At 36.5% G+C, this 18,643-nt stretch overlaps 1 protein-coding gene across 8 annotated transcripts in view; it reads left to right on the top strand.

The window, feature by feature from the left end:
• Nucleotides 1-18,643, top strand: part of lama2 (laminin, alpha 2) — a 157,220-nt gene that overhangs the window by 123,014 nt on the left and 15,563 nt on the right. For 4 of the 8 annotated variants that reach the window (XM_088002062.1, XM_088002064.1, XM_088002065.1 and 1 more), the window contains 20 exons: nucleotides 2,233-2,311; nucleotides 2,398-2,529; nucleotides 3,425-3,541; nucleotides 3,684-3,847; nucleotides 4,247-4,385; nucleotides 4,969-5,071; nucleotides 6,330-6,446; nucleotides 6,560-6,742; nucleotides 7,535-7,689; nucleotides 8,753-8,896; nucleotides 10,718-10,851; nucleotides 12,202-12,361; nucleotides 12,439-12,563; nucleotides 12,761-12,923; nucleotides 13,069-13,213; nucleotides 13,295-13,433; nucleotides 13,571-13,582; nucleotides 15,205-15,325; nucleotides 16,079-16,237; nucleotides 17,134-17,184. In XM_088002062.1, the coding sequence (XP_087858188.1) occupies nucleotides 2,233-2,311; nucleotides 2,398-2,529; nucleotides 3,425-3,541; nucleotides 3,684-3,847; nucleotides 4,247-4,385; nucleotides 4,969-5,071; nucleotides 6,330-6,446; nucleotides 6,560-6,742; nucleotides 7,535-7,689; nucleotides 8,753-8,896; nucleotides 10,718-10,851; nucleotides 12,202-12,361; nucleotides 12,439-12,563; nucleotides 12,761-12,923; nucleotides 13,069-13,213; nucleotides 13,295-13,433; nucleotides 13,571-13,582; nucleotides 15,205-15,325; nucleotides 16,079-16,237; nucleotides 17,134-17,184 (2,542 nt within the window). The remainder of the gene's footprint in view (nucleotides 1-2,232; nucleotides 2,312-2,397; nucleotides 2,530-3,424; nucleotides 3,542-3,683; nucleotides 3,848-4,246; nucleotides 4,386-4,968; nucleotides 5,072-6,329; nucleotides 6,447-6,559; nucleotides 6,743-7,534; nucleotides 7,690-8,752; nucleotides 8,897-10,717; nucleotides 10,852-12,201; nucleotides 12,362-12,438; nucleotides 12,564-12,760; nucleotides 12,924-13,068; nucleotides 13,214-13,294; nucleotides 13,434-13,570; nucleotides 13,583-15,204; nucleotides 15,326-16,078; nucleotides 16,238-17,133; nucleotides 17,185-18,643) is intronic. The other 4 variants (XM_088002063.1, XM_088002069.1, XM_088002067.1 and 1 more) reach the window with 1 other exon arrangement.

Here is an 18,643-nt window from a genome sequence, read left to right on the forward strand (position 1 = left end):
CAAAATAAGGCAGCAATTGATTTTTAAAAAACTTCACTTTTCAACTTTTACTTTTATTTGACTTTTCTGTTTTACCTTCTACCTCAAGTATGTTTCTCTTTAAAAGTTAGAAATCAATTTAAAAATATTTTTTGCAAAACAGTCAGCATTTTACGCATGAAAATGAAGGTGTTTGCTTTTCAAAATTGGATTGGTTTTGTCTAAGTTTGAGTTGTTGCATCATAATAACTTGATGCTCTACAGTTAATAGTTATTTTAATTACGTTACTTAGAATTGGCTGTTTAGTTTTTCTAGTACATAGAAGAAACCAGGATAAATAATCCTAAATCTCAAACAAAAATCTATTGATGTTTTTTCTTGCTTTGCTTCTTTTTTTGACACTGGAGAGCTAAAAAGGTGAGCAGGTATTTGATAGCTGCACATCTTTCTGTTTGTTGTAGCAAAGAGGTTTTTCACTATCACTCGTTAACGTTCTCTCTCAAGGCATTTGGTGGAATTAGCAATCTGTCTCTTCATACCTCTTTCCCCTTTTGTCTCTCTCAGCAGTAAAGGTCGATGAGTTAATTAAAAATATCACCGTAGGGGCACAAACAGAGACAGTCATAAAGACACAAAGAACATGTAATGAGACAGAAAAAACACAGGAGAGGGGAACAGCTGACGGATGGATAGAGAGAATAAGTGATGGAGAGACAAAGAGAAATCGCTTCAGTCACTAAATGAGTTGGTCTGCACTTCATTATTTGACTGACGCCTAAGGGGAGATTTCATCCAGAGCACCAGATAAAAACAACAAAACAAGAAAAACAAATTTATGGCTCTATGAAATATGCAGAACTTTCAGCTATGCAGTAGTTTTTGTATATTTTTTACATTGGACGTATTGTTGGACTGTCAAGCAAATTTGTTCACATGCTGCAAATTACATTTTATTTAATTCATACACTCAATTTAGAACACCAGTAAACTAGACGAATAGATGCTGAATGACTGGACAATCCTCAGTTGTTTATATTTTTCTCGTGGTATTCCCTACAGGGTTCATTAAAGTTTGATCATACCCAATCATTGCATTCCCCATATCCTCAAACACTGAAATTTTCCTTTGAGTGATATTGTCTGGAGGACATGAGATCCTTCTTGTGGTAATTATTGATGTAAGAGAAGAAAAATAAGACTAATTAAAGGGTGCGATTGTAAACATGAAGCTACGAAAGTACTTTAAATGCTTCCAAAGAGAGAACGCACACTAAAAGTGCATGCAACCGCAACACATCACAATATTGTGAACCAATAGTTACTGGTTGTATAAAACAAAGCATGTTGCTTGCAGTCATTTTGCATACTTTCTAAGGTTTGTTAACCACACAGAAAAGCTACAGTAAGATGCCGTCAAAGTCACCTTGCCAAACTCCAGTTAGCGTTTTATATTCTGGTGTGAGTTACTGTTGTTCTTGGTCAATTTAATACCAAGTACCATCAGTGGTACCATCACCCTGTGACTCACCTCTGGTAACATTTGCTAATCAAAAGCAGTTGTATTTCACAGAAATGATCAAACTCAGTCTGTAGATGATTAAAATTTGCATTTTAATGTCACTGATAAAGCAACTTTCAGATGCTTGGTTACCAAACAAAATACAGAAATATCATCACCAAATCATATTTATGCTGTAGAAATTACTTCTATGTCTAATTTTACTACTCTATTATAACTCAGCCTTATACTAATATATGTAAGTCAATCTGTTAAGAGTATATTTCTGAACTAACTACAGATATAGAGACAAACAGGCTTATATTAAAAAGGAAAACAGGGTGTTCAACAAAATACAATACAAGTACAACTGAATTTTCCTACATTGTGTCTCTTTTGGAAACAACAGCTCTGGCTTTATGAAGCTGAAGCTTTCACACAACATCTGCTTCTTTTCTCTCTTCCATCAATTCAAGGAAAACTTTCTCTTTCTATTGTTGATACACTGAACCTCGTCTCTCGCCAAGACGTGGCTTAGCTCTTGCTGTGACTAACTGTATGTGCTCTTATAGGTTTGAAAACTGGCTCAGAAATAAGTAGAAGATGCCATTAATTTTGTGGTGTTTTTTAGTTGTTTATGCATTTGTAAAAGATAAAAAAACAAAACATATAAATAAGTTCTCCTCCTGTTTAATGAATCATAATATCCATATCCAAGATATGAATGTAAATGAACTCTCTTCCCCCTCTGCAGTCTAGCAGAAGAGCTGTATCAGAAAGTCAAAAGGCTGTTTGGTGACCCTCATCAGGCCACTGAAGACTTGAAAGCAGAGGTAATCATGATCTCTGGTTACAAATCTTGTTTTCAAATGCATTAAATGACTTTGATTACCTCAGTACCTCCTCGTGTGTTTCAAAGATAAAAGAGAAGCTGTCTGATCATGAGGGGAAGCTCCAGGAGGCTCAAGATTTACTGAACTCTGCCAAGGGAAAAGCGAGGCAGGCTGGCTCGCTGGCGGAGCAAAACAAAGCCAACCTCACCGCTCTGCAGGTGCAGCCCACTCAAACATGCATAAGAATTAGGACATAATTGTCTGTCAGACTGTAAGGTTGATTATGCCAAGTTATATATACAGTAAATGTTAATTTTCTGCAGCTGTAATTAAAGTATGGACTCCAGTTAGACTGTTTTTCTCTTATTAAACAGTAATATACCTTAAAGTGTTTCTGTTAAGGGTTTGCAGTTTAACTTTTACTGCTTATCAGATTAGGTGCAAAATGTACATTAAATCTAATAAAAACATGCTTAGGTCTGTTGCAGGTAGCTGCAGCTGTTTACTACTGGTTCTACTGAAATACATTTTTTAAATGCCTATTAATTTCTCAGATTATTTCCTTGGCTTTAGAATGTTTCTTTTTCATCAATAAAACCATAAAGTGCTTTAGATTCAACAATAAAATGATTAACAACTTCAAATACTAAAAAAAAATTAATGAAATGAACAGATCTGAGAAAGTTCCTAAAAAATTAACACTGGAATGTTGAAATTTTACATTAAATTCTGGGAAGATAAAACTATAGTGGTGTATTTGGTATCTTTATCATTTTTAGTGATGCAACAGATACAGGAGAAAAAGATTTATTTCCATTTCAATAAGTTATGATTTTATCACTTTGATACAACTATATGATTTATGGCTCAGCTCTTGAAAGTTCAATAAAACTGGTCAGATACTAGTCAGCTATATGTCATGTAGAAATGACCTGAAAGAAAAAGCCAATATTAAAACTCCTTTTGTGGCAGCCATTTTAAAAAATTAGAAGGCAAACTGGCTTCTCAAAAAAAAAACTATAGAAAACCTAAAACATTCAGAAATAAAAATAGTTTATTGCTGCAGATGTTGATGGTAATATATATATATATATATATTTTTTTTTTTTACAGAGGAAGCGAGATGCAGTCAATGCTGTCAAACAAGACGCGCAGAAGGTCCTTGGAGAAGGAAGTGATCTTCTAGATGATGCAAACCAGCTGTCTGACAACATCATCAAGGAGCTAGAGGTACTAAATCAAGAAAAATCCCAAAGACTTTTCATTGTTCATTCTGACTGAACTTGTTTGGCTGAGAGTTACAATGAAAAAAAGAAACTTCTTTTATTTTGGTAAGTCATGATGCATTTAATCCTCTGATCTCCATTCTCAGGAGTTGGAGGAGATGGACAGAGAGCTCGGTCCGCTTCGTGCTCAGCTGGATGACGAAGTTCAGGGCCTCTCCGATGGCTTGAGCGATGGCCGCCTGGCTGAACAAGTCCGCGAAGCAGAGGGACACGCCAAGCAGCTAAATGAATCGGCAGCCATTTTGGATGGGTGAATACAGTACAAACAGATCACTGTTTTACCTTCTCCCATGTTTTTTTTGCATGATAGTTCCCTCAGCCATGCAGTGGAAAGTTAAATTAAATGACGAATAATTGAAAAAGATATAAGATGTATATTTTCATATTCCAAATGTTTTAATTAGTCGGTATTTGTATGTAAACATTGTTTATCTTAAAGGGTAAAAGGTGGAATTTTATTTTCCAATTCAGCGTAATATAATAATAATATAATTTTAGGATTTGGTATAAATGCCATATTCTTGTAAAACAGTGTTTAACTACCATTAACACAGGCAAAATTAAGATGTTTGATTGGAAACAGGTTTGTGTAGAAGTTGATTTAATCTATCATGTTTATTTTTTTCTTCTTTCTCACTCTTCACCTCAGTATTTTGGCTGAAGCTAAAAACCTGTCCTTCAATGCAACTGCTGCTGTCCATGCTTACAGTAACATTAAAACCAATGTTGATGCTGCAGAAAAAGAGGCAAAAGCAGCCAAACAGATGGCAAATGAGGCTCTGGCACTGGTGAGGATTCAGAAATTCATTAATGTCTTGAATAGAGTAAAAATTTTATTCTTGGTGCTTTGCATGCATTCTGGTTTTATAAGTGTCTAAAATTAAGACACAAAAAATGATATTTTTAGACATTTATGGCAATAATTACAACTTTATTCTACAATCTTCAGGAGTATGCAAGTACTAGAACCATCAAGACCCTGCAAGTCTATTCTCAGCACAATATATTTGTATTCAGTAAGAAAATATATTATTGGCTCTCCCTTGGTCATCACAGACATCATAGCAATATTTATACTTTTATTTTTCAAAATTAGAGGGCAGTAAAGTTCAAGCTCTAAGAAGATTTTGGAAAAACAGCATAAAAACGATCACAGACAAGTAAAATAAAAGTAGTAGTTTGACTCCATTTCTTTCAAAGTAATAATGATTAAATTTAACATAAAGTCATTAAATCCAGAAAAGTGTTTGTTTTTGTCATGACACATACTTTTTAAAAAAATCTTTTATATCTATAGTTTCTGAAAGCATAGTTTCTCAAGTTGTTAGAAGGTCTATGTGTTTATATGGTTCATATGTTTTGCTGTTTCAGGCTTTGGGTCCTGAAGTCCCGGTAAAGGAGGCCGCTCAGAATGCCCTCCAGAAGAGCCAAATACTGCTGAACAAAGCCAAACAACTTCAGAATGATGTTAAAGGTACGGGTCTGCACACCGGACTGGAAACATGAACATTTTCTTAAAAGTATGAAATCGCTCTTGGAAAGTCTATCCTTGATTACGGAGGCCTAAATTGAGCATGTTTAGCTTGATACTTGATTTCTTTTTATAATCTCATCTTGAGGTAATAAAGTTGACTGTTCTTTAATTGATTGTTTTTTCTTCTGAATTATACTAAAGTTGCAGAGGAGTGACAGAAAAATGAGGAAGTTTATACACCTGGAAAATGATATGACAAAAATTATATTTGTTTATCCGTATCATGGCATTTGATTCATCCCTGTGTGTTATTATAGACATTTTCTAAATCATATAATTATCTCCTAAAATTATGCTAAGTTTAATTAATGTCTCTACCCCAGTTTATATTACCAGAATGATCAGTTTAATTATCCTGAAATTCACCAGTGCAGTTATTTTTTCCTTGCAAACTAAAAAGAAAAAGATTTGCAGAAAATCATTGATTTTCTTGTTGTGTTTGATGTCTTCCCTTCCAGCATGGTGCGGTCCTGGAGGACTGTAGAAGGGTTACATGGTTACATAGGAAATGGAAGAGGTTTCTTTGAAAATGAGCTTTATAAACCAAATAGAAATAAAATGTATGCATTTTTGATTTCCAATTTTCGTCCAGGTCAGCTGAGGGCATTTAAAGGCCCGGCTGTTGCCCTCTGACTTTTAAACGCCCAGGTCTGCTGTACTGCATTGATTTCATTTGTTAGAAAGTGAAATCAGTGGGGGGAATGCTTACAATGCTATTTGTTTGATTGGATTTAAAAATCTTAAAGTGTTTAATGTACAAACCTACAGGTGGTGAGTTCTGAAAAATTAAAGGTGTAACTAGTATTATGAGCAATGCAAAAAAAAAGTAGTTTTCAGTTTTTTGAAAGTGAAAAACTGTCCAGGTCAGCTGAGGGCATTTAAAGGCCCTCAGCCTTTAAATGCTGAGGTATAAACAAGGTATAAACAATACCTTGTTTATACTTTGTATAAACAAGGTATTGTTTATACAATACCTTGTATAAACAACAAAGTATTTCAGCTGACACAAGTCATTTTCCCATAGATTCTAAACTTTATGTTGATTTCTGTAAAGTGAATTTACATGGAATCATCTCTTATTTTATCTTTGCTTCAGAATATCTGCATCCTTTTCCTTTGTATGCAATCTCACTGATTCTGTTGACCAGAAAGGGAAGAGGGATATTTTACTAGATATCACCATTTGCTTTGTGTGTAGAAAATGCAGACGATGTGGCTGGACTAAAGAGCAGAGTTAAAGCAGCTAGAGACAAAGCCAAAGATCTTCAAACAGCTGTTAATGGAACCCTGGCGACACTTAGAGCGATCCCCAATGGTAAAGATTTTTAATTTGTTTGTGTCCAAACAAATCATTCACCCTCTTTTGAATGTTTTTTAAACAAATTAAAATTACAGCCGTCTTTTAGCAATGTGTGGCATTTCTTACAGATACGTCTGCTAAACTAGCAGCTACAAAAGCAGTAGCAGCTGATGCCAATGCTACAGCCGTAGACGTCCTGGAGCGCCTGGCGGACCTGAACCTGCACCTCGGAGGCCTGCGGCTGAACAGCAGCAAGCTGGAAGACGACGTCAACGCAGCCAATCGGATGATCCAGGACCCTGAAAAAAACAGTAAAGTGCTTTATTATCTTGCATCTCCATTAACTCGTGAATCAATAAATTAAATTATATAAGCTTGATAAATCTATATTTAGTGTAATTCAGTACTAATTCCAAAGTGAACAATTTTTAGAAACTTTGGTAAATTCAACTCGATGTTTGATATTTTTCTCCTTGTTTCTCTTTTTTCAATCCCCACAGCAATCAGTATGTATATTTCACTTACCTTAATAAAAATCATTTATTATTGTAATCGGTGCACCAATACTACACTCTAGTCATGTGTTTGGCTTTTACAGTTTTCTAATCAGTTCTTGTTTATTGACGAAACAAAATACTAAATTCCAGTTTTTAACACAACGTGGCAATCATTTTTGTTTTAATAGCCTCAGTTAATACCGATGTAAACAGTTCTCTACAGCTGTATTGATGCACCTTACACTAATTTTTTGGCTGTCTTTAGTATCTATACAGCTGCTTCTATTAATGCCTCCATTCAAAATGAGCATGAATTCTCAGCTCATTGCAAGGCATATAACGCCTTTCTGATTTTTAGTTCTTCCTATCACTGTCCTACATAATGTACACTGTAAAATTAAAGCAGTTCTCTTTGAATGCTAAGCTACACTAATTTCTTTGGCTCTCGATCTCGTTTCTCACTCTTCTTTTGTATTTCTGTTCTTTCAGTTATCTCGTATCTTGCAAGCTTTCCACTTTCAGCTGAGATTTACTCTGTAGTATTTGTAAGAAGTATTGCTGTGCCAGTGTTTATGCTCATTTTGCTCCATCTCTCTCTGCTCTTAGTCCATGCTGCTGGAGCTAAAGTAAAGGATTTGGAGGATGAAGCCGACAGACTGCTGGAGAAGCTGCAACCGATAAAAGAGCTTCAAGACAATTTGAGGCGCAACATCTCACAAATAAAGGAACTGATCAACCAGGCCAGGAAGCAAGCAAATTCAGTATGTGTTTTTGATATTCACATATGTTACTGCAACCAGTCGATGCTGAATAGCAGTGAAATTGTTGAGTAAATATTCTTTCCATACTTCTGAGCCATAGATTTCTTGTGTGTTTTTGAATGTTCGTGTGTGAATGTGCTTTTGCCTAAATTACTGCATCAGTGCAGCGTGACATGGAGCATGTGGCTCTGATGAGGTCTGAAGGAAGCAGTTTTTTTTTTTTATTCAACCCATCAGCTTGTTTGTGTTATGTGTGATATAATAACAACTTGTAGTTTTTTTGTTTTTTTTTGTGGGGTTTAGGTCAGACCAGGTTTCTGGTTAGTCTACCACAATCATGCCATGGTCATTACATTAGCTAGTTGGACCTGTTGGTGATGTAGACAAGTGTCGAGTCTGTTTATGGGGGGAAAAAAAAATCAGCATCTCCAAGAAGAAAGCTGAAAGTGATCTGTAATTTCTTGGTGAAGTACTGCTTTGCTTTTGGACTTGAGAAAACACAGTTGAGCAACAACAAAAGAAACTCTTAATTGAAGTTTGGTTCACAATCCCCTTTTACTATCGCTCTGTTTCCTTCCACTCAGCGGTAATATGCTTACAGCAGTTGCAGCTTGTAAACACCATGCTTCTTTAGCAAAAACCTCCTTTAGAAGGTTTCATTTATGAAAGCAGTGTCTTCTAAGCTCCAATAAGGGTACAACATAAGATTTCTGTATGAAAAATCTTCTTTATAGTGATCTTATGTCATGAATATGTTTTGAAAAAAACTTAATTGTGGGCTTATGTTACCTCTAAACCATAGTAAAAAAAATTATCACAAAATAAACACCTGAAATACATCTGTTTGTATAATTGAATGACATTCTAATGTCCTAAAATTCACCTGAATATACATTATAACCTCAAATCATATCAAGTTTGATTTAAAATTACATGAATTTATTTCTATGAATTATTTTTTCTCTCCACCAAAAGAAAATAAATATGTTTGTACAAAGAAATGCTTGTGAAATCTGTTTTTGTTCCGTGTTAAAATAGTTTCTAATCTCCCACTACATTCCAGATCAAAGTCTCAGTTTCGTCAGGTGGTGACTGCCTCCGCAGTTATCGCCCCGACATCAGAAAAGGGAGGTACAACACCATCATCCTTCATGTTAAAACCACCACACCTGAAAACCTCCTCTTTTACCTGGGATCTGCCAAATATGTAAGTATGAAATTAGTTTTAATGTTTCAGACTCCCCAACTACTGCCGCTATATAGATTTTTTTTTTGCAGGCATATCTTCTATAATATTGCATTAATTAAGGTTAATGTACAACATTTATCCCGCTTGAAAGTTCAGTTTAGCAAACGCAAAGACCTGCACACACAAAGAACCAAGTTGTGTCCGCGTCTTAAACTAGACAAAGAAGCAGCAGCGCTCAGCCTGCAAATACTCCCAGAGTGATTTGTCTGTGAGAATAATTAATACGTCTTGACACATACCCACCAGCACCCTTAAAATACAACACAGCGCTGTTTAAAGGTACTGCTTATAGTCCCAAAGTGTGTGCACTGTATTTGTGTGTGTGCTGGAGTGGAGTGGCAATTAACAACAAGCTTGTGTTGCTCTCAGCTTTACCCTGATTTCCCCAGAGAAATCTTTGCTTTGCTTCATCTGACTGGGACGTCTTCGGCACATATGTGTTTGTGTCTCTCATGGATATTCTAATTTAGTATAAATAATAATTTAGTGTGTGTTTTTGTTCACATCTTACATTTTTACTAATAGTGAAGTGCTAGTTGAATAATAATGCCTCCCTGTGATCTCTGCTAATGAATAATCGCCGATACTCTGGAGAGACTAGAAAGTAAAGTGCGCACACTCGTGTGTTTGCCTGTGATTTGTGTGTTCAGATGCGACTTCCTGATAATCTCTAATAGTGCATAAGGCTATATGAATAATTATTTTTGTGTAGTTCAAAGACAGCAGAAGAGTCTGCATGCTCAGAATTCACTCATCATTTTTTTTAACTCATACATAAGTAAGATTGTTAATCAAAATACAACAAAATCCTGTGAAAATCCAGTTAAAGGGGCCACAGGAGAGAACTTCAGCTCTTGTACTGGCTGAGAAATCACTTCATCATTGTATTTTATATTCACCTCCTGGATAAATGCTCCAGTTGGTTCTATTTAATGATATTGAGAATCTGGACTCTCTTACTAATGGGTGGGATGCTGATAGGTTTCCAAATCATCCCTTTTACTGTGAGATTTGTGTGGTCTGTAATCTGCTTGTGTACCTTTACTGAAAAACTCAAATCTGACCACATTAATCTGTTATCACATAATATGAGAGGAGAGGGTCGCTCACTTTTATACTTTGCTCCATTTATAAAGTTGGTTTTGTTGAGAAAGGGCATTTATTCGCATTGCTGTTACATTTAAAGAACACCGATTTTTACACGTTCAGAGCTGTATGACTGCAGCACCTTTTGTACACATTCAAGGCCACAATAATGCTGCCTATTTTTCATAAAAGTCAGATTTATCATCCTAATATTAAGAATGCTGGATAATTAATTGATTATTTTCACAAAAGATTTCTTATCAACTAGCATATTTAATGAGATGTCAACTTATTGTGCATCAACTACAGTTTTCTGTTGACAAATGTACAAAAACATGCCATACAGTTAAAATTTTAAAAAGTTGGATACAGTGTTTCCCAAAAGTATTAATGCACCTTGAGCTTTGTCTACATCCTGTCATGTTCAAATCACGAGCTTCAGTGTATTCTATTGGAGTTTTCCATTCCATAATTTGGAATTGGAAAATCATGCTTGATTTTAAAAATAAAAATATTAATAAAAATGCAATCAGTCTCTTTTAGGTACATACTCTTAACTGCCTCCAGATGTCACCAACATGTGGGGAAAAAATCTGGATTTGCCACTTAACAATATGCTGACATGAGACTTGAACACAGCTTACTGCACTACAAAAGTATACAAGTAGTTTATTTGTTTTCTCTGTACCTCAGGTTGATTTCTTGGCCTTGGAGATGCGCAAGGGGAAGGTGAATTTCCTTTGGGATGTGGGTTCAGGTGTGGGAAGGGTTGAATATCCCCATCACACAATCAACGATGGAAACTGGCACCGGATAGAAGCGTCTCGGTAAGTAGAACGTAAATTCAAATCTTGTGTTGCACTTTCGGCAAGATGTAGTAAGCCAATCATTTTGCAGTTTATCACAAACTCAGCCGAAGAAAAATATGAAACAATGTTCTGCCTGCTTTCACAATATTTTCCTGGCACCTTGTCTTGTCTTACACCTCTCTCACATTATTTAACAAATAATAATCAATACCAACAGCGAAGACAAAACAGCAGAAACCCCAAAACATTGTCTTACTCATGCTAGAGTAGAAAGCATGTTTTTACAGCTGGGAAATCTAGAGTTTGCAGTCTTGTCAGCCTTTGGCACATCATTACATAGATTCACTGCAATCTATTTTCCCTTCCCTCTGTAAGCGGCAGTGTTGTTGTTTACACACTCGCTCATTCACATAGAGGAAGAGTCCCACCTGCTCCATGCATTTTCCATCAGAGAGACTTCCCAGAGGTGTTTACTGATGGCATCACACAGACTTCTCTCTTTAGAATATTCCCCCACTGCTGTATGTTACACCTGCCTTGAAAACAAACTTTCAAGGTGGATGGTTCATATGGCTGTGAGGAGAGGTTCAGTCGGCACACACAGTGTGTTTTTGTCATTTCGGTTTACAATCAAAAGGTCAAAGGAAACTAATATCAGGTGAACACAACATTTAGTCACTGTAGGAAACATATAGAACTTGTTGAAGTATTTGACCGTATTGACCATTACATAGCAGTAGATTGGTTTTCAAGTCACCTCAGTGCCACAGGGCTCTATATTAGGTCCCCTTCTATTTATAAGCTATATCAGCGATCTTGGTCTAAACATCTCTGATGTTGGGGTTGATAACTTGCTTAACTTCAAACCACATGTAGAGAAACTTAAAACACTGAACTTAAAACCTATTTTCAGAATAAGTGGCCATTTTTACCCCTGAGTAGAGATGACTCAGATGACCGAGAGTATATGAGGCAATCTCAGGTTGCTGACTTCCTACTTCTGTTCCTGTTCCTTGCAATGCAAAATGCTGATCATTATTTTCTTCATCAGCAAGATCACTTGTTTCTTTCTGACCCATTTGCACTGGACTTAGTGCTGAAAAAACTGCAGTATGACTGGAAAATGACAAGGTTAATTTCATTGTACGCTTCTAAATAAAACACTGAGTCCTTGAGGTCAGTTCCATGGCAACTGTTTTCATTTAGAGTGGTTTGTAATTTTAATGTTTAACTGTCCTTTTTGTATTTGTGTTTGATACTTAGTGAAAAATACATTTTTAATCTGAGTAGGGTATTCCAGGTTAAATATAGGTTAAGCAAATATGAAATTGAATGACATTTACTGTACTGCCTTGTTCTCATCTGCAGTAATGGTCTAAATGGCACCATATCAGTATATCCCTTGGAAGGCCCTATGGCCGGCATGATGCCAACCCCAGCCAGTGCCAACTCACCTAAAGCTTTCACCATCTTAGACGTCGACCAGAATGCCTACCTGTTTGTTGGAGGAATTTTGGGCACTGCAAAGGTATTTGTCTGTCAAACACATGACTAACCTAGCTGTGCTTTTTTTTAACCTTTATTTTTTCTTTTTCTGTCCTGCAGAAGGCAGAAGCAGTCAGAGCATCAACATTTATAGGCTGCATGGGCGAGACCTTCTTGGACGGTAAACCTATCGGTCTGTGGAACTACAGAGAGAGAGAGGGAGACTGTAAAGGTTGTGTTGTCAGGTATGCAGATAAATTTCTTATTTTACATCAATATTTCTTGTTTATGTTTGTCCTGTTGCTGTATTTGTGTTTGCAATTTATCATGGGAGTTAACGGATGCCATCTTCTTTTTTGCGTCTTTTTTTTTCTGGGTTGTGAAGCGTTTTTGGAAGATGGATGAAAACGTTAGGAAATCTGATCCCTCTGTGTTCTTGTAGTCCTCAGCGAACTGATGGTGAGGGGACAGTCCAGCTGGACGGTGAAGGCTACGCTGCAGTAGGACGACCCACAAGGTGGAACCCAAATGTTTCCACAATCACCTTCAAGTTTCGCACTTTCTCTTCTGACGCGCTGCTCATGTATCTGTCCACTGAAGACATGGTATGTTTGCAACAGAGACAGATGACAGGAAACAAACCTGCACAATTTATGAAGTTATATCACCAGCATAGAAATCTTCTTTTGGCTTGCATTATATAAATATATTGATCCCTACACCTCTCTCTGTTAATGTTGCTCTTTGCAGAAGGACTTTATGTCTCTTGAGCTGTCAGAAGGAAAGGTGAAGGTGAATTTTGACCTGGGATCAGGAGTTGGAAGAGCCCTATCAGCTAAACGCCACAATGATGGACGCTGGAAAGCTCTCACCGTGTCGAGGAACAAGAAACAGGGTACTTGTGAGAATTCATAGTCTTTAGGTCATGAAAGCAGATGTAAAAAGGTTACTGAAAGTGTCTCTTACCTTGACATAGCCACTGTGATCGTTGTGGACATCGATGATGGTGCTGAAGAAAAGATTGTGGCTTTATCTCAGGGCTCAGCCACTGGTCTGAACCTGAAGGAAAACCAGAAAATCTATTTTGGTGGTCTGCCAACGATCGGAAACTACAGGTACAAACATAAAAAAAAAAACTCGTAAAGCATAAATATAGAATCCGTTTTTATATAAACATGTTCAATGTTCACACCTCCAGCATAAGGAATTGTTTTTTGTAAGTGTGCTAATGCTTTATGTTCTGTTTTAACAGCATGGGAGCCAGGTAAAACAAAAATGAATTTTACATTCTTTGTTTTAGAAAAAATGTTCAAATAGGTCATCACTGCATGATGCTAGCAATGCTGATAAGGCTGTGCAGCCCACAGTTAATGCATAATGTTTTATTGGCTTGAATATGAAGGCCTTTGCTGCAAATCACTTTTCTGTCCTTTATTAGCCAGAATTTGATGTTTGTTCAAACATTTTTGTAATGCTTTTCAGATGTAATCACACATATTCTGTCATGTTAAACACACGAGTGTATTTAATTGGGACGTCATGTGAAAGAACAAAAGGTCACTGGTAGAGACGGCCCCGGCTGTTATAAAAAAAACACTGAGGGGATCAGTGCATTATGCTTGTCATGACTCTCATATTTTTAATTTGTAAAAAATTGTGGAAGCCACACATATTTTCTTTCCATTTCACAATTATTCTTGGTGTTGGTCTTTTACATCAGCCTGCAACCTTTGTAAGTAGTCATCTTGTTTGTTTTCAGTCCAGTTGAATAAAACTTTCAAGGTCCATATGTTTTAGAATAAAGCAAAAAAAAAAAAACATAAAACTTTTATAAAAACATGATTGGTAGATTTTTTTTTCTTCTTCTTTTGTGGAAATTCAGTGTACCGTATTTTTCAGGCTGTAAGCCACTACTGTTTTTTCCCCACATGCGACTTATAGTCCGGTGCAGCTTTTGTGTTGATTTTTCTTCAACCACCAGGGGGCTCTTTAGCAGGAAGTGAATCATTGGAAGTCAAAATTGTAAATCAAAGAAGAAAGAGCTAATTTTCATTTAGAACTAGCACAAGCTAGCAGCAGGCATGACGGAGAAATTTCTTCAAACTCATATGATGCAGCTTTTAAGTTGAAGGCTATTGATCTGGCAGTACATAGAGCCGCTGCACTCGGCGTGAACGAAACCAGGGTTCGGCTTTGGAGAAGGATGCAGCCCTTATAGCCCGGTGCGGCTTATGTATGTACGTTTCCAGTTTGTTTTTTTCTTCCAAAAAATGTGTAGGTGCAGCTTATAGTATGGTAATTGTTCTGTTTGGGGAAAAAAAAATAAAAATTGTTGTTTTATTTGTATTGTAAAACATCAGTTAACTCTTTATCATTGCCATTGTGGACGCTCCACAGGTTGTGCTGTTTCCTGAGTCAGGTTGCAAACCACTGCTCTATCACATAAAATTCAATAAAATACATTGAAGTTTGTGGTTAAAACATGACAGAAATATTAAATTTAAACAATGCTAATGGTTTCCATCCCTGTCCTTTAATATTAATATTTTTTGCTAAAATTTTACACTTTATTGTGATTTTGGAGCCCAAATCTGCTAAAGTAGAAAATGTGGATGATTATTTTATCCACATTTTCTGGACTTAAACATTTATTGTCTAAAGTTGAAATTCCCCAAACCCTTGATGACTTCAACTTCATCGATATGGACAAACAGCATATTCAAAAAAAATTCTTATTGAATTCCAGTCTTCACTCAGCTTCAGATCATGATGCAATCATTTCACGGCTGAAGTAATCCAGCTTCACTGCGTAGAGACAAAGTCCAATGAGCTTGGGATTTCTCATGATGATAATTTCATTTAGTACTATGACTGCTATCGTTTTAGGTCAGAGGTGAATCTGAAGAGGTATGCAGGTTGTCTCAGAGACATTGAAGTCTCCAGAACTCCATATAATCTGCTCAGCAGCACCGACTATACAGGGGTCACTAAAGGATGTAATGTCGAGGTAAGTTTTTCACTTTGGAGTTCATGTGAGATGCCTTTACAGAAATCAGTTGGTTTGTGACCTATTGTGGACTCTAAAATGTCATTAACGCTCATTTCTATTTGCATGTAGATGCGGTTTTCTTATAAGAATAGGTTTTATGAAAATAACATAACGCATAATAAATAACATTTGAAAAGGCCTTGGCATTTGTTTTTGTCTACTGCTTCATGTTATTCCGTACTTGACCCCAGCTCTTCTACTGGTCCCGCTTTAGTGCATCATTGATTCTGTCGTTCGCTTTGTGGCCTTGCTCTGTATTGATGCAAAGAATAACGGGAAGGACAAGAACGTTAAAGCCAGTTTAAGCTAGCTCCAGCTTTTTTATTCCTTTTTCCACATATTGAAATATCAGTGCAGAACCTGAACCTGCTATGCATTCTTCAAAGCAAGAAACAGCCTTCATGATGAATTCAGTGCAGCTACTCCATCCATGTAATTAAAACCTAGCCTTGCTCACATAATGTAGGATATGTAAAGGATTAGAAAGCTTCTGGGTTTTGAAGTCAGCTCTTTATGTTGTTCATGTGAATCTGAATGTATTTTTGCTGTGCGAACATAAAGCTGCCTGTAAAGTTTTATTCCCATTTTTTTAAAATAATAGTTTGAAAAATGCATTTCACGTCTGCTGTAATCTGCCTGTTGACTTTTTGATGCCACAGTTTTATTGTGAACCCTTAACTAACACATTCCTTGTTTGTATTAATATCTCAGAACCTGCACACAGTGAGTTTCAGTAAGCCAGGATACATGGAGCTGGGTGGCCTGTCTCTCGAGGTCGGCACTGAGATCAGCTTGTCCTTCAGCACTCTGTCGGACTCTGGGATTATACTGCTGGCAGTGGGAGGGGCTTCATCCGTCAGCCCATCACAGGTTACCTGTTTTATCTCTCGTTTCTCTCACTACAGCAGCACTTGCAGGAATCTGATCAGGCTGTGATGTATCAGTATGCTGCTAGGAAATTATGTTTGAGGTATTTTAGGAATTTGAGAAAATATGGTTTGCAGTTTGCTTTTACATATTAAATTGCACAGTTATATTGTGAAATGTCTTCAGATGTTGTCTTCTAGATGTTCAAAGTTTTTGTTTGTTCATTGAGTATTTCATACAGCTGACACAAAAAAATTAAAGTGTAGGAACATGCTTCTTTTTTTAATTCAGCATATTAAAAAAATATCCTTCACTTTATGGAAAGGCAGTAGATACAGTATAGAATTAATATATCAATTACTTGTTAGTCGATCAATAAGATCAGTCAACTTTAAATTAACTTATTAATAGTTAACTTGCATCCCTACTTAGCATATATTTTATTTAGCGTCTGGAATGGCCTTCACAAATCCCCAACTTGAATGGATAATTTGTGGACTCCTTGAATTTTTTATTTTTTCAAAAAAAAAAAAAAAAAAAAAAAAAAATCAGTCTAAATTAACTGTATCTGTTCTATCAAGGAGGAAAGTTTGGATAAACAGAACTGCTCTAAAAGTTTGTATGTGTTAGAGTTGCAGCAAATTTAGGGACATCTGATCAAGTGTTTAGTGATGTGTGCATTTATATTTTTGAACATTTGCTGTTATCCATGAGAAAATCCATGTCGATTTAAACTTGTCTACATACTTTTTCTTCTAAAAATATACCAAATTTGTTGATTCAAAAGTAAAAACTTATAGATTAGTTGAAAATGCCCCTTATTTAGAAACTTCTGACATGAGTTATATATGCATGCGTAGATGGTTTTTGCACTGATGTGCTTTTTTTTCTGCCTAAAGGTTCGCAGGCCAAACTTAAGTTCCAAGAGGAGACGAAGGCAGTCGGGAGAGGTGAGTACCTGTTCCCTAAGTGAATTATGATTACATGAGTGCTTATTAATGAGATTTGCATTTTTTGGCAGCTCTGCTAATTGGATTTGGTTTTATGCAAAAAAAACAATCCACTCTCACTGATTCTGCAAAAAGACACATAAACTTGAAGATGTGCAGAAGCTTTTTGTAAATGTAATATCATATCCTAGCTGACTAAAGCAGCATCATCTCTCTAAACAAATTAAGTTTCCATGATTTAGAGGTTATTCCTCAGATGGAAAAAAAAAAAATACTCAAACGTGCACACGTTTCCATCTGTGGATAAACACAAATTCAAACATGCAAACTAGAAAGTGTTGGCGTTTGAGAAATGTGATAAGAGGGCGAACGGAGGGCTACCTGCAGCTTATCCGTCATCGATGGTTGTTGGGCACATAAATCTATTTTTACAAACTATGCTGGCAGGTACAGCGTGCGTGTGCAGGCATGTGTGTGGAGAAAGGTTATGCGAGGTTAAAAACACCATCAACTCAACTTGGCCCTGACTAATGGCTGGTTTATAGAGGGACGAGGGGAGTGGAGAGGACGAGGAGAAAGGACAAACACTGGAGGGAGACGGGTGTGGGATTCACCGGGACGAGAGCTGTAGCTAAAAACAGGAGAGGAAAGATTAGAGAAGAAAAAAACTTAAAGTGAGGAGGCATTTGGAAGAGCCTTACACTTCTAAAACTAATACGAAGGAAAAAACAATTTCTCCAGCAAGAAAATTACTTGCCATTATGAGAATATGGCTGTTTGAAGAGATTTTTATTTTTTCATGAGTTATTTAAAGAAATGTAGAGAAAAGTATAACTGTCAACACAAGAGCCTGAAACTTTCTTTGTGAACCAGAATTGAGTCATGAGTCCTGGACTGTAGATTCAGGTTTTTAAAATAAACTTCCCTGCTTTATTTCTCCCAGTTGTTCTTATGTTTCAGTGCAAATGTATCTGCAGAAATGAGCTGCTTTGTGGTTAAATAACACTCTGAATGTGTAAAAAAAAAAAAAAAACTGGAAGGACTGTCTCATTCTGTGGATCTCATGATAAATCAAAACGATGCTCCTGATCTATTATGGCTTGTGAAACTATTCAGACCCCTGAAAGCTTTAGAGCCGCTGACTTGAATGCTGGTCTGTTTGGTTTCGGGAAAGTCTTTGAGTTGTTTCCGGTTGAGAAGAGTTATTTCCCATTCCTACTTTCTAAAGTCCATAAATATGCTATCCTTATGCTTTAATTTGCTATATATATTTGTATGCATTTCTTTTACACTTGAGCGATTCTATGGGAATCCGCTATCCTCCGACACGTTTGACATGTCTGTTCACGTGTGTTCGTCCGTCCCATTGTATCGGCGTATGAGTGTGAGATGGCGCAGCCAGAGCCATGATGTAGCTACATCTCAGTTCAATTTGTCCCCGACCTCAAATTGAAATTCC

The sequence above is a fragment of the Poecilia mexicana genome, unplaced genomic scaffold (assembly GCF_051168715.1).
Source record: "Poecilia mexicana isolate PSO_F unplaced genomic scaffold, ASM5116871v1 scaffold_21, whole genome shotgun sequence".
In the NCBI taxonomy this organism is placed as follows: Eukaryota; Metazoa; Chordata; class Actinopteri; order Cyprinodontiformes; family Poeciliidae; genus Poecilia; species Poecilia mexicana.